This window comes from Tursiops truncatus, chromosome 15, assembly GCF_011762595.2.
Source record: "Tursiops truncatus isolate mTurTru1 chromosome 15, mTurTru1.mat.Y, whole genome shotgun sequence".
Classification (NCBI taxonomy): Eukaryota; Metazoa; Chordata; class Mammalia; order Artiodactyla; family Delphinidae; genus Tursiops; species Tursiops truncatus.
The window spans coordinates 35,570,812-35,598,325 of record NC_047048.1 but is presented as its reverse complement, the minus strand read 5'-3'; the positions used below and the strand labels follow the sequence as shown (position 1 = coordinate 35,598,325).

At 54.1% G+C, this 27,514-nt stretch overlaps 1 protein-coding gene, 2 non-coding genes and 1 pseudogene across 3 annotated transcripts; 3 read left to right on the top strand and 1 right to left on the bottom strand.

Annotated features, from left to right (window-relative positions):
- The first annotated feature begins 62 nt into the window (after positions 1-62).
- On the top strand, positions 63-7,366 carry ZNF213 (zinc finger protein 213). The gene is made up of 6 exons (XM_019922468.3): positions 63-1,284; positions 2,788-3,287; positions 4,043-4,166; positions 4,359-4,426; positions 4,628-4,751; positions 5,808-7,366. The coding sequence occupies exons 2-6, from the start codon at positions 2,889-2,891 to the stop codon at positions 6,449-6,451; spliced, it is 1,359 nt and encodes a 452-aa protein (XP_019778027.1). The 5' UTR covers positions 63-1,284; positions 2,788-2,888; the 3' UTR covers positions 6,452-7,366.
- A 7,481-nt stretch (positions 7,367-14,847) lies between these two features.
- Positions 14,848-14,920, top strand: TRNAR-CCG (transfer RNA arginine (anticodon CCG)). Its single transcript has one exon. It is a non-coding gene; the product is annotated as a tRNA-Arg (tRNA).
- Positions 14,921-15,846: 926 nt separating this feature from the next.
- On the bottom strand, positions 15,847-17,546 carry LOC101326802 (mediator of RNA polymerase II transcription subunit 10 pseudogene; annotated as a pseudogene).
- Positions 17,547-17,819: 273 nt separating this feature from the next.
- On the top strand, positions 17,820-17,892 carry TRNAR-CCU (transfer RNA arginine (anticodon CCU)). The gene has a single exon. It is a non-coding gene; the product is annotated as a tRNA-Arg (tRNA).
- The last annotated feature ends 9,622 nt before the right edge of the window (positions 17,893-27,514 follow it).

Below are 27,514 nucleotides of genomic sequence, written 5' to 3'. Positions count from 1 at the left end.
GGGAAAAACCACTTTGAGGGAGTGCCATGTGAGCTGAGTGAGGAAGTTAGCTTTGTGGATATGGATGCCTTTAAAATTTTCCGTACTTTATTTTCTTTCCTACACTAAGGATGCAATACTTGCATAATCAAACAACAACCACCACAAGAAAGGATTTTCTATTTCAGAAAAAGATCTGGAGCCTCATATCTCCAAGGGGAGTAAGAAGAGGGTGGGAGCAGGTCCAAATGCATAGAGCTTCCCCGACGCGGCCCGCCTGCTTTAGATTCTCCCCAGCCTGGAGAGCCCCGCTGTCCTTCAGTCAAATCTGCTGGTCGGGGTCAGCGTCCCCGACGGCCGCATCCTGCTGAGAGACCCTAGCCGACCCTCGGGAACAGAGGATCGGCGCAGGAGGTTCCCGGCCCCTCACTGGACTGCATTTCCCAGCAAGCTCCGCGCCCTGCTAGAAGCGGCTAAAGACTATTTGGGTGGGTGCGGGACCCTAAAAGCTATAAACGAGTCTCCTAAGGCTGAGTTCCGGCTCCTGGACCACGGCCCCCTCAGCTCTCGACCCACTGTGTAGCGGAAAGAGCAGGGGACGGAAGGAAGAGTCCACGCCCGAGCATCCCTTGCGGCGGAACAGGCGATCCACTCGTAGCTGGGCCCAGAGACATCTCTGCCCAGCAGGCCAGCCTTGGCTTTTCCTTTTCACCCTTCACGGGTCAGAGGAACACAGAAAACTGAAAGACAAGGCGAGAGGGAGAAAGCGCGAATCTAGGGGCAGACCTCAGCCTGGGGGCATGGGTGTTGACCACATGACGTCACTGCCTTCTGATTGGCCATCCCTGGAAATTCTCACCGTTCATTGGTCATCCGTCAGGGAGAAGGCCCGTTCAGTAGGCGAACGCCCTCCTGGGGAGAGTAGTTGGAGTGCTTGTCTCGGCGCATGCGCCGTGTTGTTTCCCGGCGAGCCCCGCGCGAATTTCCGGCGCCGAAACCTGGAGGCGGAAACTGGGAACGCCTGGGCGACTGTGGGCGGTGTGACTCCTGGGGGGCGGGACAGGCGACGCGGCCCGCCTGGCTACGAGGTCGGGCGCAGGGCTTCGGGAGGCCGGGGCCGGCGCCCCGAGGCAGAGGCCGAAGGGGGCGCGCACCTCAGGGAGGTGCAGGGGAAAAGCCTGGGGCGCCGCACCCGCTGCCCGCCTCTCCGCCTCTCATCTCCGCTCAGGCAAGGCTGCTGGGACCGAGCGCGGGGCTCTGGCCGGGTCCGCGTTCCCGACTGCCGAGTCCTACTGAGCGACCCTGGTGAGTCCCTGGCTCTGTCCGAGCGGAGCCTTCTCCTCGGTCACTGGAGGATAAGCATGGAGAGCGTACCTTTCAGAATAAACTAAATAAAGTGCTTAGTGTGTAGTAGTAAAGAATTGGAAACAACCTGAATGCCTCACTCGGGTGGGTATTCATTAAGAAACGAGTATATCCATACCACGGAATCTCCTAGAGCGGCTGAGGCAGCATTGTTGGGTAGAAAAGCAAATGACAAAATAGTATTGCGGTAAGACCTGATTTATGTAAAAACACGCACAAAGCACTTTTCTCCCGGTTTCTATGGATATATTTCCAGTAAATGAACAGGGCAAGATTTGGAAGGTCATATGTCAGACTGTTAATGGGGGTGCAGCTGCAGTGTGGAAGGAAGAGTTTCTCTTTTATGTATTTCTGTATTAACACCCCCCCCCCTTTTATTACAATGGTTTGTATCACTTTTTTTGTTGAAACAAAAAGCAATTAAAAATATTCCAGGGCTTCCCTGGTGGCGCAGTGGTTGAGAGTCCGCCTGCCGATGCAGGAGACACGGGTTCGTGCCCCAGTCCGGGAAGATCCCACACGGCGCGGAGCGGCTGGGCCCGTGAGCCATGGCCGCTGAGCCTGCGCGTCCGGAGCCTGTGCTCCGCAACGGGAGAGGCCACAACAGTGACAGGCCCGTGTACCAAAAAAAAAAAATATATATATATATATATGTATATATATACACACATATATATATATATATTCCAAAATACAGACCTTTCAGGACTGTTGTGAAGAGAAGCAGTAAGGTATAACTGTCCCACGTTCATGTGTATCTGGATAAATGGCTCAGGATGGTGTCTGTGGGCCCTTTGCTGATACACTAGGGGCCAAAATTTGAGAAAAATACAAAATTTGAGAAAAATACATATATTGTATATTAAATAACGCCGCTAGCGCAATCTGGTACAACACTCAGTAATCAAAACATTAGTTTAAAAAAAACATTTTTTTTGGCCGCACTGCACGGCTTGCGAGATCTTAGTTCCCCACCCAGGGATCGAACCCGGGGTCCCTAGCAGTGAAAGCGCAGAGTCCTAACCACTGGACCTCCAGGAATTCCCAGTTAAAAAGAATTTTTTTTAATTGAAGAATAATATACAGAAATATACATCAGAAGTACAACTTGATAGATTTTTACAAACTGAACAAATACATTAATATTTCTCCCATAGAACCTATGAACATTTACATTAAGTGAGATAAATTGAGGTTATAAATATGCTCATCTCATGTCAGTAGACCAGGTGGTGAAAACCTGGGAGTTTTGGATTTTGGAGCTGAGGATAAGGAGCCGCGGATCTGTATTGGTAGGAGAGAGTCATGTGAGCAAGGCTTTATAGGAGAGCCTAAAATAGCCTTCAAGGCCAGGAAGAAAGGGAGCTGGAGTCCCTGGATGTCCCTCAAGGCTGGTGATTGCTCATGTACCGCCCCCCTCCTGCTATTCTGCTCTTTCCTCAGGAGTGCCTGTCCAGATGCCAACCCAGCTGCCACTGGGGATCCCTCTGGGAGATTGAAGGCCCAGGTTGAGGCTGACCAGCCCTGAGCCTTAGGCCAGGGGAATGGCAGCCCCCCCAGAGCCTCAGGACCAGGCCCCTGGGGAGGGAGAAGGGCTTCTGATCGTGAAGGTAGAAGATTCGTCCTGGGAGCAGGACGCTGCCCAGCAAGAGGACAGCAGGGATTCAGAGGTGTGCCGCCAGCGCTTTCGGCAGTTCTGCTACGGGGATGCGGGTGGGCCCCACGAGGCCTTCAGCCAGCTCTGGGAGCTCTGCTGCCGCTGGCTGCGGCCCGAGCTGCGCACCAAGGAGCAGATCCTGGAGCTGCTGGTGCTGGAGCAGTTCCTGAGCGTGCTGCCCGTGGGCGTCCAGGGCTGGGTATGCGAACGATGCCCAGGGAGTGGCGAGGAAGCTGTTGCCTTGGTGGAGGACCTGCAGAAGCAGCCAGTGAAAGCTTGGCCACAGGTGAGGGGCCCCTCCCGCATCCAGGGGCACCTGGATAGCACCTGGACTGAGGAGAGGTGGCCATCTCTTTAGAGATGAGTCCTCCAGGGGGTGGGGCGGGGGTTGGGGGTGGGGGAGGACATGGAGAGCCAGAGGGAGCGTCCACAGGAGCTTGTCATAATGTGTGGCCTTTCTGAAAGACACTGTCCAAGTGAATCTGGTTTCTTTTGGTGGCTTTGGAGGGCAGCAGCAGGACCAAAGTGGGCATGCTCCAGGAAGGCAGGTTTTAGCTCCACAGGTTCTGCAAACGTTTATTTGTGTTCTGCTCTAGGCCAGGCCCTGGGGATACAGTGATGTGCATAGTGAGAGCACCAAAGGGGGTGTGAGAAGGTAGAGCTGTCCCTGTGAACCCTGCTGTCTTGTGGGGTGTTGGGTCCTTGACACTGGAAGCGTCTGGGGAGATGCTAATGTGTGGCGGGGGTGTGGGGTTCTGCCCTTGACAGGAAGGTCTCCCCCCACTGCCCCTTGCTAAGTGGCTCTTTGATTCTGGCCTTTGGGGGCTGGTTCTTGCCTCACGCTTGGTTGGGGAGTGTCCCTGGGCACATAGCACTGCCTGGTGTCACATTCTCATCTGGTCTTTCCTGGGGCCCCGTGTTGACCTTCTTCCCCACACCCAGCCTCCTGAGGGATGTGTCCTGTGTCTCCTTCCCAGGGATTAAACTCTGTCTCCCCCATCTGGTCTTGGTGCTGATGAGCATGTTGTGGTTCCTGCACAGGATGTGCCCTCAGAGGGGGCGGAACCTGAGGCTGCAGTCCAGGGATCTCAGGCCCAGGGGCCTCCCCGGAAGGCAGGGACACAAAGCCGGCCACCTGTACCCTGGGAGCAGCACAGCCATGGTGGTGAGTAAACTTGAAGGTGGCAGAGTGGCTGGACAGGGGCCTGGGTCTTTCCTGGACGTTGCCCTAAAGGGAGCAAGAAGGGTATTTCTGTTCTGAGAAGGCAAGGTGTGTACGTGTGTGTGTGAAGGAGAGTTGCGAGATCTCACTCCCGGCCTGGGCTGGCCTCTTTGAGGCTCCATTCTTTCCCTGCAGCCCAGCTTCCGGCTCTTCTTAAAGAGGGGAGCACCAGAGAGACGACAGATACCTGCTTTGACTCTGGGGTGAGTTACCAGTTCCTTTGTCCCCTCTGATGCTGATGAGTCCCTGTAATGGGTCATGCCTTCTCACCAAGGCCTCTTCCATCCATCCTTTTCTGGCCTGGACCTGTCCTGTTTCCCATCCCCCTTCATGTCTCTGCCCATGACTGTCTGGGGAGTCCTGAGCAGGGCAGCCCTGAGCTGGGTTTTCTCACCTCATTCCAGGGACCTGTGACATTTGGAGACATTCCCTTCTATTTCTCCCGGGAAGAATGGGGGTCCCTGGACCCTGCTCAGAGAGATCTCTTCTGGGACATAAAAAGGGAGAACTCCCAGAACATTGCCCTGGGTAAGCAGTGGGCACAGCGAGGGGCCTTGGCGTCCTTGGCTCTTTTGAGCTGGAGGCTCTCGCCTCCTTGGAGTCCCAGCAGCAATGGGTGGGCCCAGTCAGGCCCCACCCCTGCACACCCTGCTGGAATCCTCAGTCTTCCTCCCAAGTCCTGGCTTAGCTGGCTCCAAAGAGGGCTTTCCCTGCGTCTCTTTAAGAGCCCCCGGAGGTTTTGTTTGTGCTGGTGTTCACTTTTCTCTGCCTGTGATGGCATGGGCAACATGCCAGGACTGTGCTGAGCACGGGTACAGGCATTTTCTCATGGGATCCTCACAACCCACCGCATGAAAGCGTGTGCATGTTTATAGACGAGGGACCTGAGACTCAGAGAGGTTGAAGGACACTGAAGGGACGGAGCTGGGACTTCGTGCAAACGTGGTTGTGAGGCCCCCTCAGCCTGCCCAGTGAAGAGGCGCGGAGAGACACCTGCTCACTAGAGGCCGCGCTGCTGGGTTTCTCTCCAGGTCAGGGCCTTCCTAAGCACTGTTTGGGGATCATCTCATTTAATCTGTGCAACCCAGTGGGACCGGCTAAGATCCCTCCTGATCCACTTCCATTTGTTCTTGAGCTGAGAGGACAAGAGCTTGTGTAGCGAGAGGAACCATGTTAGCTGAGCCCTGTGGTTCCTTGGTTGCTGATAACAAATGGTGAGGGTTGGGATCATTTATAGATGACCTCAGTCTATGCAGTTTTGGCATTTGAATAGGCAGGGCTTGGGGTGGGACGTTGGATCGCAGTGTGGGAAGGAGGTGTAGATTGGTTAGCCCTGTAGTTAGTAAGTGCCTCTGTTGGAGACGCCCAGCAAGCCCCTTGCCGCTTACTCTGAACGGTTTCTCTGTCGTCATTTTCTCGTGTCCCCATTCCATGGAGGAGGAAGCTGAGGCTGGAGTTTGCTGGAGCCCAGGGCTGTCTGAACCTGAGCCCCAGGCGCTGGCCGGGAGCCTCGTTTCTGCCTCCCCTCAACTCTGTCCCTGGAACCGCGTGGCACTGAAGAGGCCGCCTCCTCCCCGCTTGCAGGTTTGGGACTCACGAGCCACAGCGAGAGATCCCGGCTGGAGGAGGTGGTGACGGCGCTCCCGGGCCAGGCTGCTGGCGATGTGACCGTGTCCTGGAGGCTGGAGGAGGCCGAGGCCCGGCCGGGGGTGCCCCGAGGGCGGGCAGCGGGGGCGCGGCGGGGGCGGCCACCCACGCGCCGGCGGCAGTTCCGGGACCTGGCGGCCGAGAAGCCGCACAGCTGCGGCCAGTGTGGCAAGCGCTTCCGCTGGGGCTCCGACCTGGCGCGCCACCAGCGCACGCACACGGGCGAGAAGCCGCACAAGTGCCAGGAGTGCGACAAGAGCTTCCGCAGCTCCTCGGACCTGGTGCGCCACCAGGGCGTGCACACGGGCCAGAAGCCCTTCTCCTGCTCTGAGTGCGGCAAGAGCTTCAGCCGCAGTGCCTACCTGGCCGACCACCAGCGCATCCACACGGGCGAGAAGCCTTTCGGCTGCAGTGACTGCGGCAAGAGCTTCTCACTGCGCTCCTACCTGCTGGACCACCGGCGTGTGCACACGGGCGAGCGGCCCTTCGGCTGCGGCGAGTGCGACAAGAGCTTCAAGCAGCGCGCCCACCTCATCGCCCACCAGAGCCTGCACGCCAAGATGGCCCAGCCTGTGGGGTGAGGGCCGGAAGGGCAGCCCAGGCAGGGTCCCCACCCGGCCCAGTCCACCATCTCCGCTGCCGGCAGGACTGCAGGGTCCCCCACGTGCAGAACCCATCAGCCCTGCCCTCCTGGGGACCTGGCCAACGCCCACCAGGCATGGAATCCCTTGTGACCTCGTGGCCATGCCCCTAACTGCTCTGGGGTTTTTCTTGCCCCCTGGTTTCCTGGAGCCCCGGCACATTCCAGGCTGGTGGCGTGAGCACAGGGGAGAAGCTGGGGCACAGGGACGTATGAGGACTCGGGCAGGCCTGGGGTCTCCATCCCAGAACCCCCTAAGCCTTGCTTGGCCCCGTCACTCTCTGTTCCCAGCCTTCTCGGCTGGGTCTATGAGCTGGGCCTCCTGTCCTGCCATCCTGTGCCTTCCCACAGGGGTGAAGGCTAAGCCTTAGGGTACTGCTGGGCTCTGGGAGGGTCAGTCAGCCCACACCCATGAGGACCTGGGTCCTGGGTGCAGCCACAGGGGCTTTCTGGCCTCCCCCCCTTCCCATTTCCAGACCTTGACCGCTCTGCGCTGTCCCAGCAGCATGCAAGCTGCCTGCCTCTGCCCTCAGCCAGCTTGCCCCCAGCTGAGTTCCCAAGAGTCACCCTCTACCAGTCTGGGGAGGGTGGTGTTGGCTCCAGGGACAGAGGCCAACTGTGCAGACCAAGAACAGGGCCAGCGGAGGCCCGCTGCCCCCGCTGCTCCCCAGTCTCCTGGAGTCTCGGGGTTTATGGTACTTAACACTAGCACTCCATCAGCACCTTGTCACTAACTCCTGAGGCGCTGTATTCCCTGCAGAAGGGCATTCACAGGGACAGACCACAGGCCCTCCCAAGGAGCTGGCCCAGCTGGCCTCAAAGGGCAGCAGAAAGGTTGAATAAACATGAAAACTTTCTCCAGGCTATTCTTGTTCTTTAGGTGGCTGCTGGGGGTTGGGGGGACCTGGAATTCGTACCCCTGGGCCTCCTGGCCTGGTGGTCACAGTGGCACGTGATGCTGGATGGTCATCAGGTGGAGCCACATTCTTGGCTTCCAGGTCACCTGGGCCCCAAGGGCTGCCATGAGCCTTGGGTCCTTCCTCCTGTCAGCTAGTGCCTGTCCTAGTCTGAGGACAGCTCAGGATGGGACAGCTGGTGGCACCCCTCCCTACTCAGCCGGAGAGTGAGGGAGCTGACTGGGAGTGGGGCCTTTACGAGGCCACTCCCTCTCTCCCTTTGATGAAATGAGGAACCAGGCTCAGAGTCCGTGACTGGTCAGGGTGGTGGCTCATGCTGCCCGTAGAGGATCTGGAGCACTAAGCTGGACCCTGTGCTCAAATCCCTTAGGGAGAGAGTGCTGCTGAGTCAAAATGGGCCATGCCCCATCCCCACCCAGCCCTTCGCATCTGACCCCCCCGCCCCTGCCATCCCCAGGCTGGGCCCTGTGGAGCTGGTAGGCACGTGCTGAGAGCACCTTCTACCCCACCGAGTCCTTTCTGATTCACCAGGTGGTGGCTTCAGGGGCCACCTGAGAGGCAGTGAGGGCGGGCTGAGACAAGATGTTTTGTCCCGCAGTGTGTGTGTGCCAGCCTCTCTGCGCCCCCATTTAACCTGGGCTTCATCCTGAGGTCACTGGACAGACCCCATTTCCCAGATGAAGCTGCCGGGGTCTCACTGGACAGCTGAGTCCAGCCCGGGGTTTCTACCTCTGGGATGATGCCCTTCACTGCTCCCCATGCCCTCAGGCTGGCAATTGCTCTGTGTTTGTGTGTGTGTGTGTGTGCGTGCGTGCACGCGTGTGGGTGCCCTGAATGAGTAGGGGTGATGGGTGGCGGGAGCAGTGCACAAATTTTTTTGGTGCTGGTGGCTGGCTCAGAAGGGAGACACTGGGGTGTAACGAGATCAGGTAGCAGGTGGGCCAAGAGCTAAGAATAGGATTGGATACAGGCTCCTGGTGCAGGTGGGGGCGTGTTAGTGCCAGCCAGGAAGCAGCCCGCTGGAGCCAGGGAACAGAGCAGGGCCTGGGGTCGTAGGGCCCAGAACGCAGGGTTCCAGGGCAGGGGACAGGGTCCAGCTCAGCTCATAAACAGAGCTGATAGGATGGGACTCAGGGAGAGGCCAAGGGTTGGGACCAAGAGCATTGGCACTGGGCCCGGGAGGTGAACTCTGTGCTTGGAGGAAACCCCCACATAGCCCCATGGCTTTCCTGGTGTCTGGGACCCTGCAGGTGGCCTCGCAGATGGCAGATGCTCGGGACAGCCTGGGAAGAAAGGTAGTTGGAGGCACGACCTGACCCAGCCCAGCTGGCTCCCAGCTGAGCCCTACCCTGGCCCGACTCTGGCCTTGCCTCCCCAAGGTAAGTACAGTGGGCAGGGTCCAAGGGTGACCCTGTCACTCAGCAGTCCTGAGGTGTCAGCCTCTACACTCGCTGTCCTGGAGGGTGTGTTCCGGACGCTGGGCTTTGAGAGCTGCAAGAGGTGGGAGGCCTTGGTCCAGGTGAGCCCTCGCCTGCCTCTTCCCACCTCCACCCCCAGTCCCACCTGGGGCCTCCCTGGACTCAGGCCCAGCACTCGATCTTGCCCTAGGGTTTCCATGGGGAACTGGTTAGGTTCCGGGAGCAGCTGGATGCCCACGGGGGCCCTGTGGGCTGTGCTCTACTGGCCTTGGTGGCCCCCAGTGAGCAGCTGAGGCAGCCCCAGCAGCTGTCCAGGAGCTGAGCCGCTGTGAGGCTGGTGGGGCTGCCCCAAGTCTTCCTGCTGCTCTCCACTTCCCCCCGGGGGTGAGTGGGCTGGCCAGGGACCCCCAGTTGCGGGGCAGGGCAAAGCGGGTCTGGGGGGTGGGCAGGAGGGCTGAGACCCTCCCTCCAGGCCTGTGTGCTGCTTCCCCACCCAGCTACCCCCAAGCCTGGAGCGTTCCTCACTGGCCTGGGCGAGCTCTGTGGCCGTCGTCTTCACTGGTCGCTGCTGCAGCTGCTGACCAGGTGAAGGCCCAGAAGAGGCGTCCAGGAGGGGGGCTGTGGCTCTGCTGTGTTGTCCTGAACCCATTACCTCCACCCATTCATTCCACAACATAAGGCCGTGTTGCCTGCAATGGGTGTCAGCTTCAAAGCCTCGCCTCCCACCCCCACCCACGCCCGTCCTCACAACCCACTCAGGGTCCCCCACACGTTGCAGTATCTTCTCAGCTCCGTGCCTTTGCCCAGGCTGCTCCCTCTGCTTGGCATCCCTCCCTCTCGACCTAGCCTCACACAGACCCTTCCAGGCGTCAACCATGCCCCTTACAATCCCTGGGTTGACACTTGTATTCCCATCCACCCCTGTTCACACTTACCTGGCAGTGACTGTCTCGTCAGACTGTGGGTCCCTGGGGTCCAGGGTTGGGGATGATTCAGGTCTGGTCCCGAGGCCCAAAGGTCTCAGTGGGCAGTTGGGTGGTCACTGGAGGTGAGAATGGGCCCCAGCTCTGCTCCACAGTTCTCCCCGGCCTCCCCAGGCGGTGCCCACCCTGCGAGCCTTCCCAGACAGGCCCTGACCCGCTCTGGGAGCGCCCCATCTCTGTGCACGCTGATCCCTGGACCCCGGGGAACAGCATGGCTAATGGTGCAGCCAGTGTCTACCTGAGGCCATCCATGTCCTGGGAATCCTGTGATTCAGCCTGAGCTAAGACCCCCCTTGGGCCCTCCCTTTCTTTTGTCTGTCTCCTCCTCCCTCCATTCTGGCAGGGTTAGTGTCTGGCAGGGTTAGTGTCTGGTTAGGGTCTCTAACACACCGCCACCTGCGCCAAACTAGTCCTTACCAAAGAGACAGTGGTAGCCAGGAGCCTGGCCAAGCTGTTCCCTGGAGCCAGGGTCCTGCTCCCCCATAACTGCACCCGCACAGAGCGGCTGCCTGAGGAGTCCTCCGGCCCTAACCCCCACCAGGTCTTCTGCTGGACAGCTGAAGAGTCCTCAGGGGCTACCTACTGCCCAGTCTTTGGGAGCTCCTTGAGGGGGGGCACTGTGCCTAGGGGACGTGCAGCTCTGGGGGCTCGAGATTAGTGGGACATGGCTGGGGTCCAACCATGTGGCAGCAGTTTCTTTTTTTTGACATTTATCTTGGTTTATTTTATTTTTTAATACATGTTTGCTTTTCTGTGGCAACAGTTTCGACTGGGAGAGAGGCTCGGGAGACCTGAGGCAGGAAGGCGAGGAGCTGGGAGGTCCTCAGACCACTTTGAATCCACCTTAATCCTGTCTGTAGCCAAAACCCAGCCCCAGCGCTCAGTGTGACCTGTCTGGGGCCAGGGCCGCCCTCCTCCTGGCCGTGACCCAGGACCGGCCTGGGGCCCAGCCCGATGTGGAGGCACTAGGGACCTGTGCCAGGCCCTGGGCTTCGAGACCACCCTGAAGACAGACCCTACAGCCCAGGTGAGGGGAAGCCCAGAACTTCTGGTGGTGCTCTGAGGAAGGCACCCCCCACCAGGACCCTGGGCACTCTCTCCTTAGCCTCTTACCAATCGTGGGCAGGAAGTGCACCCCCAAGTTTAGCCTCCATCCTCCCTGCTGCACGCATGCAGAACCCACTTCCCTGACTCTGGAAGCACAGTCTCCAGGGACCCTGAAGCCCCCCACACTGGCCATTTCTCCTCTCCCCTGCTCAAGGCCCTGGCTGGACCCTCAGGCTTTTCCTGGGAGGGTCTCAGGTTCCTTCCCAGACACCTGTCAGCTCACTGCCCTCCCCTCACAGCTCTTAACTTTTTGGTGCAGCTTCTCCAGGGGGGCCAGAGAACCAGCTGCAGGAGGCTGGACCCACGTCACTTCCAATGAGGCCATGCAACCAGAGGGTTAGAAAAAGAACTTGTGGGACTTCCCTGGTGGTCCAGTGGTTAAGAATCTGCCTGCTAATACAGGTGGCACAGGTTTGATACCTGGTCGGGGAACTATGATCCCACATGCCACATAGCACCGCCAGAAAATTTTTTTTTTAATTTTTAAAAAAAGAAAGAAAGTAAAAGGACTTGCTCCCCGGGCCTGAGGCTGGAAGGAGGTGGGAGGTAGTGTGGCAGGGGGTTAGAGAAACCACCCAGAGAGAGGGCCACCAGATGCTAGGGAGGCCGTGACTGTGGCCCAGGCCTGATCTCATCCCCACCCCCAGACTTTCCAGGAGGAGATGGTCCATTTCTGGGAGTGGCTGGATGCCTGCAGGGACCCTGTGAGCTGTGCCCTTGTGGCCCTGATGGCCCACGGGGGGCCTCAGAGGCAGCTACTGGGTGCTGATAGGTAAGAGGTGCAGCCAGAGGCGCTGGTGCAGGAGCTGAGCTGCTGTAGGGCCCTGTGGGGCTGCCCCAAGATCTTCCTGCTTCAGGCTTGCCATGGGGTGAGCAGGGCCTGGAGCCCGCCCTGGAGGCTTGGCCGGGTCCTTCCCTCCAGCCAGCCTCCTGCAGCCCTGGCTCTCCTCACCCAGCCCTCAGCCTCCCAGGACTTGCTGTCCACCTCCTCCAAGAAGCCTGAGTGAGCCCTGCCCTTTCCCCACCCCCTCTCCCAGCCTCTCCTATGAGTCATGTCCATGAACTTGAGCACTTCACCCTCAGCACCTGTCATTCGGTGCTCTGAATGTTTCCAGCCTGGCAGCCTGCCCAGGAGCTCTGGGGGCTAGAGCCCTGGAAGCACCCCCAGGTGTCTCCTGAGTGAAAGGACGTGACTGTTCCCTCCTTCCCCAGGGCACAGGGACGCACACTGGTGTGGGACGCACACTCTCCCCTGGTTGTGGCGCTGGCTGCAGGCACCACCAGCCACCCCCTCCCCGGCCGATGTCCTCCACATCTATGCTGATGTGCAAGGTGGGTCTACCTACCTCAGGGAGCCTGGGCTTGGGCGGGGCTGATGGGGGGAGCTGTCTGGAGGGCACTTCCAGGGCTCTGAGCTGGGATCCTGCTGCCACCTCCTTCCTCTCTTTGCCAAGAAGATGGGAAGGAAAACCTTAAATGGCAAAGGCCTTTGAAAATGGAGAGTTTCTTCCCCTACTTGAGCCTGAAACAAGTGAAGGTGAAATAGCTTTTCCGAGGTCACACAGCTGGTAAGAAGCAGCAGGGCTGAGATTTGAAACTTGATCTGGCTTTCCTGCTCTGCACTCTTTCTACTGCCCTGTGTGCCCTTGAGCAAGACTGGAGGAGACCCTTGGGGCTGGTGGAGTCCCAGGACGCTGGGTAAAAGGCATTGGTCCCTCTTGCAGGCAGCTTCTCCGGGGGCCCCACTCCAGGGAGCCCTAACCAAGCAGACATCTTGATGGTCTACACAGCCACTGAAGGTAAGGGGATGGGTCTCCACAAAGCCCATTACACAGGGCCTAGCCTCCTGGCCAGAGATCTGAAGTGGCTTTAGGGGCATCTGGCGCTTGGCTGTTGGGGTGCAGGGGTACCAGCCTCGTCGCAGTTAAGCCGTCTTCCTTCCATGTATATTATTTATGATAATAGTAACGATGGTGAGCACATGTTGAAGGTTGGCTCTGCTAAGCACTGTACCTACATCCTTTCCTCTAGGCTGTAAGTTCCATGAGGGCAGGACAGTTCTGTCTGCCTCAGGGCCCTGGCCAGTGCCTGGCACGTAGTAGGTTCACAGTAAATGTTTCTTCGATATTGAATCCATTGTATATTCACTGCACAAACATTGAGCAACAACTTGATCCGGAAGCGAGAAGTTCCTGCTCCCTGCCCCATTCTCTTGCCTGACTGCTGGGGTCCTGTGTGCTTGCCCCCACTTCCACCAACAATAGGCCTCTGGGGATTGGAAGGCAGCTGGCAGGGGCCTGAGTCTGACACTCTGGCCCTGGTCCCCTGGCCTGGGCTGTGTAGCCTTTCGGGATGAGAAGGGCTGGGACTTTATCCAGATGCTGGTGGAGGTCCTCAGAGCTGACCCCAGGGAAGACCTCCTGGAGCTGATGACTGAGGTGAGTTGGGGGTGGGGGGTCTCCTGGGGAGAGGAGCTGGATTCATCCTTCTTCTCAGCCCTGGTGTTCTGGTCACCTCCTATTCACCCCATTGCAGAGGGAGGGATACCCCGCCCTCAATAGTATGAGACGGTTGAACACACAACACCCGGCCCTGGACAGTGAGACGGACAGCAGTTATTAACCACATATACTCACAGCTGGGGGAGGAGGACACCTCAGGCCATTCCGGCCACTCAGTGTTTCCCTGGGGAGCACAGGGAACCAGCAGGGGTTGTAGATGCAGACTTTGTAGTAACGGAGTGGGGTACTAGTTTGAATAATTTCACAGGCTGGCAGGGAACTGGGGTGGAGTGTGGCTGATCTGGCTGGTGGGGGAACTAGCGGGATGGGGGGGGCCTTCCCTGCTGGGTCGGGGGGTACAGCTGACAAGAGCAGGGGAAACCAACGGGGCCTGTGAGACCCAAAGATGTGAAGGCAACACTTGAAACTTTAGGCCTTACAATACACTGGATGCCAGGCTGGGCGCTGGGGGACCTGGCAGTCCTGGGCACAGGCTGGGTGTGGTCGGCACAGGTCAATTAGCAGGTGTGCAAGCTAGACGTGCTGGGTCCCGACTGTGATGAGCACCGCAAGGCCTGTCTGGAGATCCGCAGCTCGTTGAGGTGCTCGCTCTGCCTGCAGGCCTGACTGAGCCCGCGGCTACCAAGGGGATGCTGACTGTGGGTGGCCACACACCAACGCCATCCCTGACCCCATCCGCTCCTCGGTTTCCTCATCTAAAAGCAGCGCGATAGCACGGGAGGCTCAGCCGCCATGGAATAAACATGATGATCGCTGTACACGTGAATAGCGCCTGCACGCAGGGAGCTGTGACACTAAGTGAGATAATGTATGCAGAGTGCCTGGCACTTCAGAGGCTGGGCCCACCGGGTGAGGAGGGGGAGCAGGGGAGGCGCCAGGGCAGCCTCCGGCTCTAAGAAACCCAACATGGGCTAGGCTGAGCTGGATGTCCTGGGAAAGGGCAGCGCGGGGTCCACACCATCCTCCCAGCACGCGCACCCCACCTGCACACCACGCTGGGGCCACGGACAGGGCCTCTGCCTATACAGCAGTCAGAGTCCATTCTGGGGCCATAAGACTGGAACAGAGCATGGCAGGTTTAGCAGAGCTGTGATAGGGGAAGCAAAGGGGCTGGGGGAGCAGAGGGCAACTCCTGACCCACTGCGGGCCGGGGGCACGTGGGAGAAGAGATCAGGAGCCTCTCGGGACAGGAGGGGCTTGGGCAGCCTCACCCAGGCTCGAACCCTCACTTGGGCTGTGCTCAGTAGCGCTCAGTCGTACAGCTTGGAGCCCCGCTCACACCGAGCCCGAGGGGCGGGGCTCCTTGCCAGTGTGAGCATGCGTATTAGGGCATATTGAACAGGCGCCTGAGAAAGCTTTATGAGAAAAGCTGCAACCGAGATAGCGGCAAGGCCGCGTGGCCTAATGGATAAGGCGTCTGATTCCGGATCAGAAGATTGAGGGTTCGAGTCCCTTCGTGGTCGTTGCGGAGATTGCTTTTTCTACTCCGGGTAAAAAACAACAAACAAACAAACACTTTTCCCTCTCTCCAGACTGCTCCCTACGCGGGCCTAGGATCCTCGGGCTATGTCCACCCCTCGGAAGTAGCCCTGCACCTGCAGCTGCGTAGCTCGGGACGCCTGGGAGGCCCCGAGGGCGCTGTGAGGACCTATAGTGCTCAGATCCAGACGGAATGCTGACTCTGAAGTCCACCGGCCGTGAGTGCCGGGAGCCCACACGGGACTGGCTGCATGAATATAGCTCAGACGACGAGAACTGTGACAGATGAGGGGTTGAATTTTTGCACGGGTAGGTCATCCCCAAGGGGTCAGTGGACAGGGGCATTTAAAAATATAATAGATTATTGTGATGAAGAAGTTTTGGAAATAGATAGTAATGATGCTTGCACAATATTGTAAATGTAACTGATGCCAGTAAATTGTACAGTTAAAAATGGTTAAAATGGCAAATTTAACCTTAAGCGTATATTTTACCACAATAAAAAATGTGAAAAGAAATTAATAGATTATTTCGATTTCTTGCAGTGAGAGTATACCCTTAAATGATTAGTGTGAATGTTTTTTTAAAAATTTAAATGTAAAGAATATGCCCAGGATTGAGTCATCATTTTACCTGGAAAAAACGACTCTACCTGCGGAACCGAGTTCTTACCAAGGGATTCTGGCTAAGCGGAATGACCAAAGTGATGGGACCTCCTCCCACCAGGGAAAACGCTGGGGGAATGGCAGCTGAGCGTGTACCCCTACAGTGGGCGCAGGTGACCTTGGAGTCATGAGGAGTGTCACCATCTCCTTTATCGTTTTTGTGATGTCTCAGTGGTTTACTAAGGGCTTATAAATAAAAAGAGAAACTTCATTAAGATAAACATTTTTATTATTTTCCCTACTTTTATTGAGATATAATTGACATACAGCACTGTATAAGTTTAAGGTGTACAGCATAATGATTTGACTTACATACATCATGAAATGCTTATCACAGGTTTAGTGACCATTCATCAACCTGTGATGAGAACTCATAGGATTTTCTGTCTTAACTCTTAGGATTAACTCTTCTTATAACGTACAGCAATGTTAATTCTCTTTATCACGTTGAATACTACACCTCTAGTACTTACTTATAACTGGAAGTTTGTACCTTTTGACTACCTTCATCTAATTCCCCCCACGCCTCCCTCCACCCCGCCTCTGGTAGCCACAGTAAGACAAATACTTTAGAGATGGCAAAGAATACCCATCTTCTGGTGGGAAAGTAAACGCTGGGTCCTCTGATACTAGTTTCACGCTCTACCAACTGAGCTGGCTGGGCAGATACAGAGCCATTACGGAGCATCCTTAGGACAAAGACCTAAGGCCATTGGGCTCTGCTAAAAACTGCACAGACTTGGAACCAGAAAACACTTTTGGTCTAAGGGGCAATGTAGGGAGGAGGATGAAGATAGGGACCGACACTTTTCCCAAGCTCCTGGCTGTTGCCTCTCTCCCTTCTGCTCCCACATTTTGCATAACGAACACCTTCTTTTTTTTTTTTTAAGTACTTAAAGACTTATTATATTAGACTAACTGAAATCTATGGAAACACAGTTCCATTGAACACATTCTTTATGCACTATACTTAAAAATATAAAATACAAAACGAATTTAAAGTACTTATATTAAACCAAGTTTTCCTTTTGTTTTTTTGTTTAGCTTTCTTTGACACCATAAAAGAAAGAAAAAAAAGAACAGAAAGTATATTAAAAGAAAACTATTAGGTATAATTTTTTTAAACTTTTACTTTACCTATCATATTTAATATTTCCAAGACTATTTGGCCATGGAGAATCATACACATCGCACTCAAAGTTGTGTGATCACCAGTCCCCTGAGAGCTAGAGGACCAAACAGAGCACGTCAGGGAGAAGGGGCAGCTGGTGGCACAGCCCCGTACGCCCTCCAGGCCCTGCCGTCCCCAGAGGCCAACGACGAGGACAAGGTGGCGGGAGGATGGGCCCAGGAAACAGCGTTGGTGCCGCTCAGTCAAGGCTGCCTGCAGGTCACGGCCACTCGTGCAGGGCTAGGAGGATCTTCAGACAGACGGAGGAGGGAGTTAGGAAGGAGGATGGTCTTCCCCCTGGATGCTCCGGTACTTAGCCATGTCCTCAGGAAATACTTTAGAAAGTTCTTGAATCAACAGGCTTTTAAATTTCTTCATTGTGTCAATCTTGCCTTTAACTTGTTCATTTTTAGCCAGAGCCCTCTCCAGGCACTCTTTGTTATAGAGTTGGGGATTTCGACCTTGATCTATGTATTCAAAAACTTCTAAAGGGACAGTAATATCATGAAGTTGCTGTCTGCACTTATCGATATCCTGTAAGCCAGTAACAATAAAATTCAGCTTCTGGTTGAGCCCGGCCTGGCTGCTGGGCTGGAAGTCTCTGACGATGATGCCGAGCTGCCGGATGTTCTCCACGAACTTCTCCAGGTGCTCCTCCAGGTGGTCGAACTTCTCGGCCATGGCCCGGCCGTCCGCACCGCCGCGGGCGCGCTCCTGCCCCCTCGAACGCCTTCTTGATGTTAATTATCCCAGGACTCGGATTCTCCTAAAAAGATGGGGAAAGGGCTCCTCCGGGACTTGATCCGCAGACTTCCTACATCCTAAGCGAGGATCGTACCTCAGCTCCATCCGCGCGTGCGCGACCTCTCCCGAGCCCCAGGATGCTCGGGAACCGGCGGGCTCTAAGAGGATGCACCCGCCGAATACGGACGTCAAGGGGACCAAGGACCCGCCGAGCTGGAGCCGGGAGGCTGTGCGTAATGTGCAGGAACCACGGGGAGGTGACAGAAAGACTGGTTTAGGACTGTTGTAAAACGTTTCTCATGAGCCCCGGTGGCCTAATGGATAAGGCATTGGCCTCCTAAGCCAGGGATTGTGGGTTCGAGTCCCACCCGGGGTATGGGAGGTAGTATTTTAAACTTTCTGCCAGAGGAAAAATGAAATGAAGCTAGCTGTCTATTTACCCTAGTGGGAAATTAAGTGGCCCTGGGGTTTAGCTAGATGCCACCCTATAGCGAAGTTGGACAAGCTTTACTTTTCTGATAAAGATGTGCACGTTTTCAGATTTTGCCCATAATAAAGTTTTCTCTCTTTTTAATCCATGCCTTCATCCTCAAGGTAAAAATCTCCCAAACTGCAGGACATGGTGGAGTAAAATCAGAAGCCTCCTTTACCACATGCCCAAAGAGGAGGTGGCCGCTGAGGCTTTGTCATATATACACATAGTTCTCTTTTATTTTTAAAAACCATGGATGGGACTCTTCTGTTCCTCCAGCTCTGGCCTTACTTCTGCTTTCCCAAGCACCTGAGGTCCCATCATCCCTACTCAAACCAGGGACCTCATCTCAATGCAGCATCTCCCACCATCATATGTGGCCTGCAGAGAACAGCGACCACAGAGCTATCCAAGGCTGCTGGTGCTTCCCTCACCAATGTTTCTCAATGCCTTGTTGAAGGGAATGTCCCTGGGGCCCTCTCAGTGGGGTGGTGGGTGTGCTTTTCGTGTATGATAGACCTGTTCCAGCGTTTCTGTCTCACAGAGTCTTTGGATTCCTTTCTCTACATGATGCCAGGAACATTCTTGAATCTTAATCTCCTTAAACATAGGCCACCATTGAGTTCCATGCTTAGCCAACCAACTAAGAAAACTGGCAGAGCCACATTCAGCTGCACAAGATAACACATTAGATACAGGCTTGCTGGGAAGTGCACCCAGAGAAATAACGTCACCAGTTGCAAAAATCCCATCCTCCTTATTCTAACATCCTTGGGTCCATTCCCACACACATTCCCTAGTTCTCTGCTGGCATAAATGAACAAAATTTGCAATTCTTTTGGCATATGAATGATTTCCTCCCAGGCCGGCCTTTGTCCTTCTCCTACAGCGTGCTGATCTGATTGTAGTTATAGGGCAACCAGTGTTAGGGGGTAACAAGGCTGGCTGGTGTGGGCTTTGAGGAGAACCGTCATCCCGTGTCTCACCTGCCATGCTCCAGGTGAGATTATTATAGGATATTCAAACACAGGAAGGCTACTCTTCTCAGATATCAGAGGACAGGCTGCTTTCACTGGCAAGGGAGGCTCCAAATGACTCAGGGGTTCAAGATTCTCAACTAGGTCTGAGCCTACCTAGATGTCCCCAGGCTTCGGCTCCACTCCTTCATAATCAATGCCGTTTCTTCCACATGGAAGATCTCCCAAGTCTATGAACTCAACTTACATTGTCATTCCACAACATACTTCATTCGATTATGTGTTTGATTTTCAGCAATGTCAGCCCTGCAGCTATACGATTATTTTACGGCTGCCAGAAAACGTCCCTGGATCTCTGAACATGACTTAGGCTGAAAATTTAAAGGCCTGATCTTGTCATTTTCTTTCTTTAAGCAAACGGATGCACCCAGGAGAATCCTTTCCATGCCACAGTCCTTGTAGTCACCTTTACTGCCATAAGAGTCAAGTGCAGCAGCCAAGTGGTCTCCCAGGGCACTTGCTTCAGTCGGCACTTCATCATAATCAACCAGGTGATAGGCGGCTTGATAACGATGCCCTTGCATGCCACGAGTCACCAGTATCCCATTTCCCATTGGCAAGGAGCTCAAGCCCAAATTCATTACCAAACCAGGGTCCACACAGCAGTCAAAAAACCCATCCGTTGGCGAGTGGGGGTAATGGGGAGAGGTTGGTACAAGGATACAAGCTTTTAATTATAAGACGAATAAGTTGTGGGGATCTAATGTACAGTATGGTGATTATAGTTAATAATACCGTATTGTTAACTTCAAATTGCTAAGAGTAGATCTTAAGTATTCTCAACACACACATGCACACACAGAAGGTAACTTTGTGAAGTGATGGATGTGTTAATTAGCTTGATTGTGGTAATCATTTCACGAGGTATAGATATATCAAATCCTCACGTTATACACCTTCAATATATATCATTTTTATTTGTCAATTATACCTCAATAAAGCTGGGGGAGGGTAAGCAAACCTATTTGTTATTGTAAGACTAATGAAAACTGGTAACTATGTAAAAAGCATTGTTAAGGAGGCAGTTGAGAAGGCAGAAGGGAACCGTGAGAAAGCAGCTACCACCCATGGGGCTGGAGGACCACGGGAAGAGGTTGGGATTATTAAAAGTTAGAAGCTTGGAGAGAAATTGTGGAGCTTAAAAACCAATCTCTGGGGCTTCCCTGGTGGCTCAGTGGTTGAGAGTCCGCCTGCCGTTGCAGGGGACACAGGTTCGTGCCCCGGTCCGGGAAGATCCCACATGCCACGGAGCGGCTGGGCCCGTGAGCCATGGCCGCTGAGCCTGCGCGTCCGGAGCCTGTGCTCTGCAACAGGGGAGGCCACAGCGGTGAGGGGCCCGTGTAACGCAAAAATAAAAACAAAAAAAAAACACCAATCTCTGGAAAAGAGGCAGCTCAGCTGAGCTCAGAGGAGGGTCCCCTAGGACTGGTATCCCCAAACGCCTGAGGGGGGGGGGGGCTCCGTCAGCTTGCGCAGGTGTCTCTCATGAGCCATGATGAGGGTGGTTCTGTGAGTGCTGGGGAAACAAACTGGATTCAGCTGCCATTTCTGGAAAGAACTACTATTCCAGGAATAAAAAAGTGAGGCTGGGTGGGGTGGGTGGCAGTAGGAACGGGAAGCAAACAGGAAGTAGAGTCCCTTCTTCCTCCGCCAGCCTTTCAGCCTCTCGAGTGTCTCCTATCGGCAAAATATGACACAGATCCTCTGGCAAAGCGCAGTACAGTCAGTCCCCCACATACGAACCTTCAAGTTGCGTACTTTCAAAGATGCGAATGTGTGTTCGCATGTCTAATCACGTAAGTTAGTTCACGTGTCTGGCGTATATTGTCACATGCGTGCATCCTATACAAGTGGTTATGCTTTTGTGTACTTTACTGTACAGTACTGTATAGAGGACAGTAGTACAGTGTCTTTATTTCAAGCCCAGGATGTCCGGAAGCAAGCATAAAAACAGCAATGATGTAGCTGGTACTACTGTACTTTTCAAGGTACTGTACTGTAAGATTAAAAATGTTTTCATTTTGTGTTTTTTATGTATTATTTGTGCGAAAAGTATTATAAACCTATTACAGTACAGTACTACATAGCCGATTGTATTAGTTGGGTACCTAGGCTAACTTTGTTGGACTTAGGAACAAATTGGACTTATGAACGTGCTCTCAGAATGGAACTCGTTCGTATGTAGAGGACTTACTGTGTCACTAAGCGGGGTCTACAGGGTGAGTTTGAAGCTGAGGGATAAAAGTTTAAATACTGGCCCACGGGTCTATCCTGCTTCCCCTGCTTCCTTACAGATGCCTCCTCAGAGTGTTCCCTTCATGAACTGATTACACAAAAATCCCTGGAAACTTGTCCTAAAATAGTTGGAAACAGACTCTAAGAATGAGAATGTTACCGAACCAAACTTGGGTCTGCTCAGCTTTGTGCAATAAAGCCAATCTACTGACACCGGGTGGTGGTGAAGGAAAGTGCAGCGTTTATTGCAGGCATCGCGCAAGGAGCCCAGTAAGCTAGCGTTCAAAAGGCCTAAACTCCCCAGATGGCTTTCAGGGAAAGGTTTTTAAAGACAAGGTGAGGAATGGGGGTTGTGGGGGTGTGTGATCAGCTCATGGACATTCTTCTGATTGGTTGGAGGTGAGGTAATTGGGAGTCAACATCATCAACCTTCTGGTTCCAACCGGTCTGGGGTCTACATAGGTGCTTTTGGGCAATCTACAGTTAACTTCTACCACCTGGTGAGGGTTTCGGGCTCTGCAAAACAGCTCAGAATATTATCTACAGCCCTTGAGGAGGAGTTAAAGGTGCTTGACTTTGTTTAATGGCTAAACCACTGTCTTGCTTGACTGTTTTCCTTTCTTTCTGCATTTTCTCACTTCTCTGATTAAATTTATTCTTTGGAACTTGGGGAAGGCCTAGAAGGCTAATGTTTTCTACAGATGAGGGCAGGCGGAGGACATGGGGGGATCTGTCCCTGGAAGGCCCCACAGGGTCCTACTCGGTTACAAGATTCCAAGGTTGAATCACCTTCTGGCTGCCTGGCACCAAGGAGGACATCACTGGTGGTAGGTAGACTTCTGAGAGACCCGGGTATGCTGGAGCCATGCAATTATTAAGCCTTTTGTCCCCGTTGAACTGGGATGGCTGTATGGGAGGGAGCTCACCCCATGTCTCTGGCATTTTGGAGATACAGTGGAAATGTGATCATTGTAAGCATTGTGGAATTATGTGTTGACGCATTGAAACCAAAATGTTTCAATGTCTTTAATGCATTGAAACCCGAGAATGACAGCCTCCTGTGGACTAATCACCAATTCAAAGCAGAGTGAACATCAGAGGCTGCTCTGGCAGCATTGAAAGCAACCTACATCTTCTACAGCTGAAGGGCCGATAAAGCTGAAGGCCAGGCTCAAGAGCAGGCCTTGAGGCAGACTTGAATTCTCAGTCTCAGCAAATTTCCTGGACCAATGTCAGGGTGCTGATAGGGAAGAAATGGGACCCTCAAACTTGCAATGGGGATATCTGAGTAGCTGCATTGAGAACCTTGAACGCTCGGGGCCATCAAACTTGGAATGGATATATCTGGGTAGCTGCATTGAGAGCCTTGAACTCTCGGGGCCTGCTGTGGGGGCCCAGGCCTCCACCCCCTTGCCTGGAGACTAGGAGGAACCTCAAATGAGGCAGGTATTTTACAAAACATTTGGTCACTTCAGACCTGCTCCAACTTCCCCTCCAGGCCACCATACCAAATACTAGGGTCACATCCCAGCATGACTCAACTGGGAAAGTACTGGGACTGCTTCTGTAGGATCTGGATGACGTGTCAGCGGTGACCTGGAGAGTCTGCCCGGAGTGGATCCTGACGGTCCTGGATCTGGGTGAGGAGAATAAAAAGCTGGAAAAAGGAGAGATTATCATATGGGACACTCTTTCATGACACAGAACTTAACGCCTGGCATGGTCCCTCAAGCTGGTTGTGATACTCAGCTGGCATGGCTCTTGGAAGGATGGAAAAAGCAATGGCCTACATTAAATGAAGTAGAATTGCCAGAAATGCCATGGCAAACTGTGAAAGAAGGAATCAGAAGGGACAGAGATACTGGTTCGCCAGCATGGCTCTACGGCATGCTGCAGTGGAACAGACTAGGGATCTTGGCAGTGCCTGCAGGAAATGCTATTCACGGAGGCAATAAGACTTGCACGGTTGAGGAGACGCACCAGCACCTCTGAGAAGCTTGGGAGGTACTGTTTTCTGGTATGGTGCCTACTGGGACACATCCAAAGTAGAAGGTAAGCTTTTGTACCTTGTCTCTCCTATTATTAAGAAGGAAGCTCAGCACTTTTAAAAAAATTGAAGTATAGTTGATTTACAATGTTGTGTTAGTTTCTGCTGTACAGCAAAGCAATTCAGTTATACATATACATATATATATTCTTTTAAAAATTCTTTTCCATTATGGTTTATCATAGACTATTGAATATAGTTCCCTGTGCTACACAGTAGGACCTTGTTGTTTATCCAGTCTATATATAATAGTTTGCATTGGCTAACCTCTAACTCCCAATCGATCCCTTCCCTACTCTCCTCCCCCTTGGCAACCACAAGTCTGGAAGGAAGTCCAGCACTTTGACAGGACCCTGTGATGGGTAATTTTGTGTGTGAATTTGGCCAGGCTATGGTGCCCAGATGTTTGGTCAAACACCAGTCTAGATGTTGCTGTGAAGGTATTTTTTAGATGTGACTAACATTTAAATCAGTAGAGTTGAGTAAATCAAATTATCTTCCCATAATGTGGGTGGGCTTCTCCCAATCAACTGAAGGTCTTAAGAGAGAAGACTAAGATTAGCCCCAAGAGGATAGAATTTTGCCTTGGACTGCCTTCTGACTCCAGTCTGCAACATGGACTCTTGATGGAATTCCCACCCCGCACATTTCACTTTGGCATCCCCACAATCATGTGAGCCAATTTTTACAATCAATCACAATCTCTCCCTCACTTTCCCCTTCCTCTCTCTCTCTTTCTCTCTCTCTCTCTCTGAGTTCTCCAGAAAAATAGACTACAACAGAACTCTGATGAATACAGTCTCTCTCTCTTTTGGACAAGTAGGGTGCCCCAATCCAGGGCACCAAGAGGGACACAACCTGGCAGGCACCTCCCCACTGCCAAGCCCTCTCCTGCCCCCCGTTGGCCCCCACCTTGGAAACCTGGATACCCAGATGAACCGACATCATGAGAGCCTCAGGGCCGGTGTTGCTAACCCTTCTGGTTCCCCTACCCCACCCCAAGAAAGGAACTCACATTTCCCTCACTGCTGCCTCTCGAGGAGAGGGACACCCAACCTCTACTTGGAGTAGCCCACGATTTCCAACTTTCTTTCTACTTTAGAAAGGGGAGGGGGCTGGGACAGGAATAACGGCCAGATGAGGGGCTCCCTTCCCTGCTGCATCTCTGTCTCAGGAGGGAGGAAAACTGAAGCAAATGCACGTGGGGACACACAGGGTTGGGGGAGGCGAGGGTCCTGGGTGGGGAACACCCCCGGATGGAGCATCATGTAGGTCCCTGCTTAGGGCCAGAGTTAGCTGAAAATCCATTTCCAAGTCTCCTGTTGTAGCTCTCGTTCCGCGTGTAGAACTGAGACTGAATGGGTTCAAGTCCTACTCTGGGCGATAATTCTTGGCCTGATAAGCGCTTGCCCCGATCGCGGGAATTTCAAGAAAGTTCTTAGAAAAGGAACCTCTCAGAGGGGCTCCTGACCCACTCTGTGTGCTGTATCTGGAACTGTGGAGTAAGTTTCAACTTTTAAATTCCAAAACGCATATAATAAAATATTAATGAGACAAAAGCAAGTTGCTCCAGTGAGATTCGAGGTTGGTGGCCACATGCCGGCTTCCCTGGACCAGCAACAGATCCTCCTTTGGAAGAGGCTTAGTTTATATGGATCTGGTCACTTCTGTAATATCATCTCTGCTTACCTGTGAAGCCAAGCCCTGAGGGCAAAAGTCATGTCCAACGTGGGACCCACGACCCTGAGATTAAGAGTCTCATGTGCTACCAATTGAGCTAGCCAGGCAGGGTTAGAAAAGGATACTCCTCACAAACTAGTTGTATTTCTTCAGAACTTTACTGTCCTAAAAATGGTAGGGACAAACCCTGGATCCTGTGCACACTGCATCTCGGGCACTGGAGTGCTGAATTCTCGGGTCCTTTCAGCAGAGGACGAGAGCCCCAACAAGTTCCTGTCTGCTGTCCGGCCGTGGGTCTGTGTAGTCCCAGCAGCTCCAGCGAGCTGGAAAGTCGGGGGCAAGGGCACGTGGTTGGGTATCACTAGAGACTAGTAAGGATCGCGGTGTGATCCTCGCTTAGGTTGTGGGAGGTGTCGGGTTCCAATAAGGGACGATTTCTCATCATCAAATTCTCAGCTCTCTTTTGGACGAGTAGCCTGAAGCAAATCAGGAAGGCTCCATGGCCTCGCCTCGGGAACAAGCCAGGGAGGCCTTCCTTTCCAGGTGGATGCTGGACTCCTTGCTAGCGGGGCAGCGCCGTTCAGGAAGAAGCGCGCACCAACCCCAGTTCTGACCCCTACATCAGGGTTCCAGAACTGTGAGGGTTTTCTGGGGCCGAGCTCAGGCCAAGAGGGACCCCGAGATGCTCGAGGCTCACCCGGACTGGCCGGTTGGGAGGTGGCAGAGTCTCATTCTCGAGGTCTTGGATTTGTGTCCCATATTGGGTGAAATTTCTGGCCTGGGAGACTTTCACACTCACCTGGGCCACAGGGACTCCCTCCTCCTCCTGGTCGCCCGTCCCCTCCTCTAGCTGTTGGAGACTGGGTGGCCCTCGTGGCCTGGGGGAGTCTGGCTCTGCGGCTCTAGGGCCCTAGTGTGCGGGAGCCCCCTCTCCGTTAGGTTCCGGCAGCGCTGCAACTCTCCTCCTTCTGGAATCGAAACCGAAACCTCCTCCGGCGCAAGTTCCTGCGGGGCCCGGCCGCCAGAACTCGGCCCAGGATCGGAGGGCAGAGCCGCGGTCTCAGGCTTCCAAAGACAGACGTCAGGAGCTATTCAGGCGTCGGCTGGTTGGTCTAGGGGTATGGTTCTCGTTTTGGCGTGCGAGAAGTCGCGGGTTCAAATTCTGGTTGAGCCCCACTTTCTTTTATTCAGACATCCCCAGTTTTCGGGCTGAAGACTCCGGAGCTCTACGGAGTCCTAAGCGTGAGGATCTTGGTCCCCGCCTGCCGCGATCCGATCGGGCTGCGCCCAGTTCCGTGCTGCCAAGTGGCCATCGCTCCGCTTGGGGCGGGTGTTTCCAGGCCGGAGGCTTCGTCCTTGGGGCTCCGGGACTGGCCTGGAGGCCTGGCGCTGGGGGAAGGAGCCCGAACGGGGCAGGGGCAAACACTTCTGTCTCCGCTCGCTGGAGACCGGGTCTGTGTGCCAGACGGTGCCTGGACCTGGAGAACGATGTAACTTGGTCTGGGCATGTATCTTTGCTTTGGGTCATAAATTCAAATTCCGGACAAGCCCACGTTTCAACGTCTTTTTCCTACTTGAGGGGCTGCCAAAGGGCCTTCCACGACCAAGGGAAGGAAGGAAACCGCATCGGAGACTGAGCATGGGGACCGCGAAGGACCTGGGGTCTCCACAGGTGTCCAGAGGGCGGTGCTCTAGACACGGGGTCTCTTCTCCAAGTTGGAAGAACGGCAATGTTTACATAGGTTTTATTATTATTCTCTGAGGCCAACAGATCCAGCCATTGAGAAGATGGCTTGTTACTCACAGTTTCCAAGAGGAGGGGGCACGCCTCCACGTTGGGGGAGGGGGGCACAGGGGAAGCACCAGAGTCAGTCAGGAGGCGGAAGGAATGAGAAGAAAATGTGGGCAAAAGAGGCTTTATTGTGGTTTCACGAAAGGTGAAACAGGTGAGGCAGGGAAAACAGGTTTAAATGGGTTAGTTTGAATAATTTCACTGGGCTCTGGGGCATAGGTGCTGTCCCTAGTTGTCTGTTTCCCAGCCTTGAGGTGATTCTGGCAGATGGGTTGTGGCCCAGAGTGTAAGAGTCTGATAAAACAGGTGGTTGTGGACTCTGGATTGGTTGGTTTGTATCTGAAATGCCTGCTGGCAGAGGAATTGTTTACTATCTCCTAGAATTGGCCAACCTTGGGAGGGGCATTCCCTCCAGAGTCAGCAAGGCTCCAGACATCAAAGAATCAGAATACAGAAAAGACAAGACATGTGTGACACGGGCAGGGACTGAGGCTTTGGTTGAAATTTCAGGTCCCCCAATCTGGGAAGAGCTTCCTGATCCCAGGCCCAGGGGATTATGGTACAGAGCCCCTGCCAGGCGAGCTGCCGAAGAGCCAGATCTTCCCAGAACATGCAGAGGGGGCAGGGGGCTGGTGGGCCTCTTCTCTGACCTAAACGCTTGGGTTTCTCCAGTTAAGCCCAGGGTCGTGCATGCTGGGTGCCCCTTTCATGCCTCCTGACTCTCAAGTCCCCGAG

Bases quoted from the DNA above. Each gene is read 5' to 3' on its own strand.
- ZNF213 (XM_019922468.3), top strand. From the start codon at position 2,889: ATGGCAGCCCCCCCAGAGCCTCAGGACCAGGCCCCTGGGGAGGGAGAA. The intron at 4,427-4,627 runs GTGAGTTACCAG...ACCTCATTCCAG, and splicing joins ATACCTGCTTTGACTCTGGG to GGACCTGTGACATTTGGAGA. The intron at 4,752-5,807 runs GTAAGCAGTGGG...CCCCGCTTGCAG, and splicing joins CTCCCAGAACATTGCCCTGG to GTTTGGGACTCACGAGCCAC.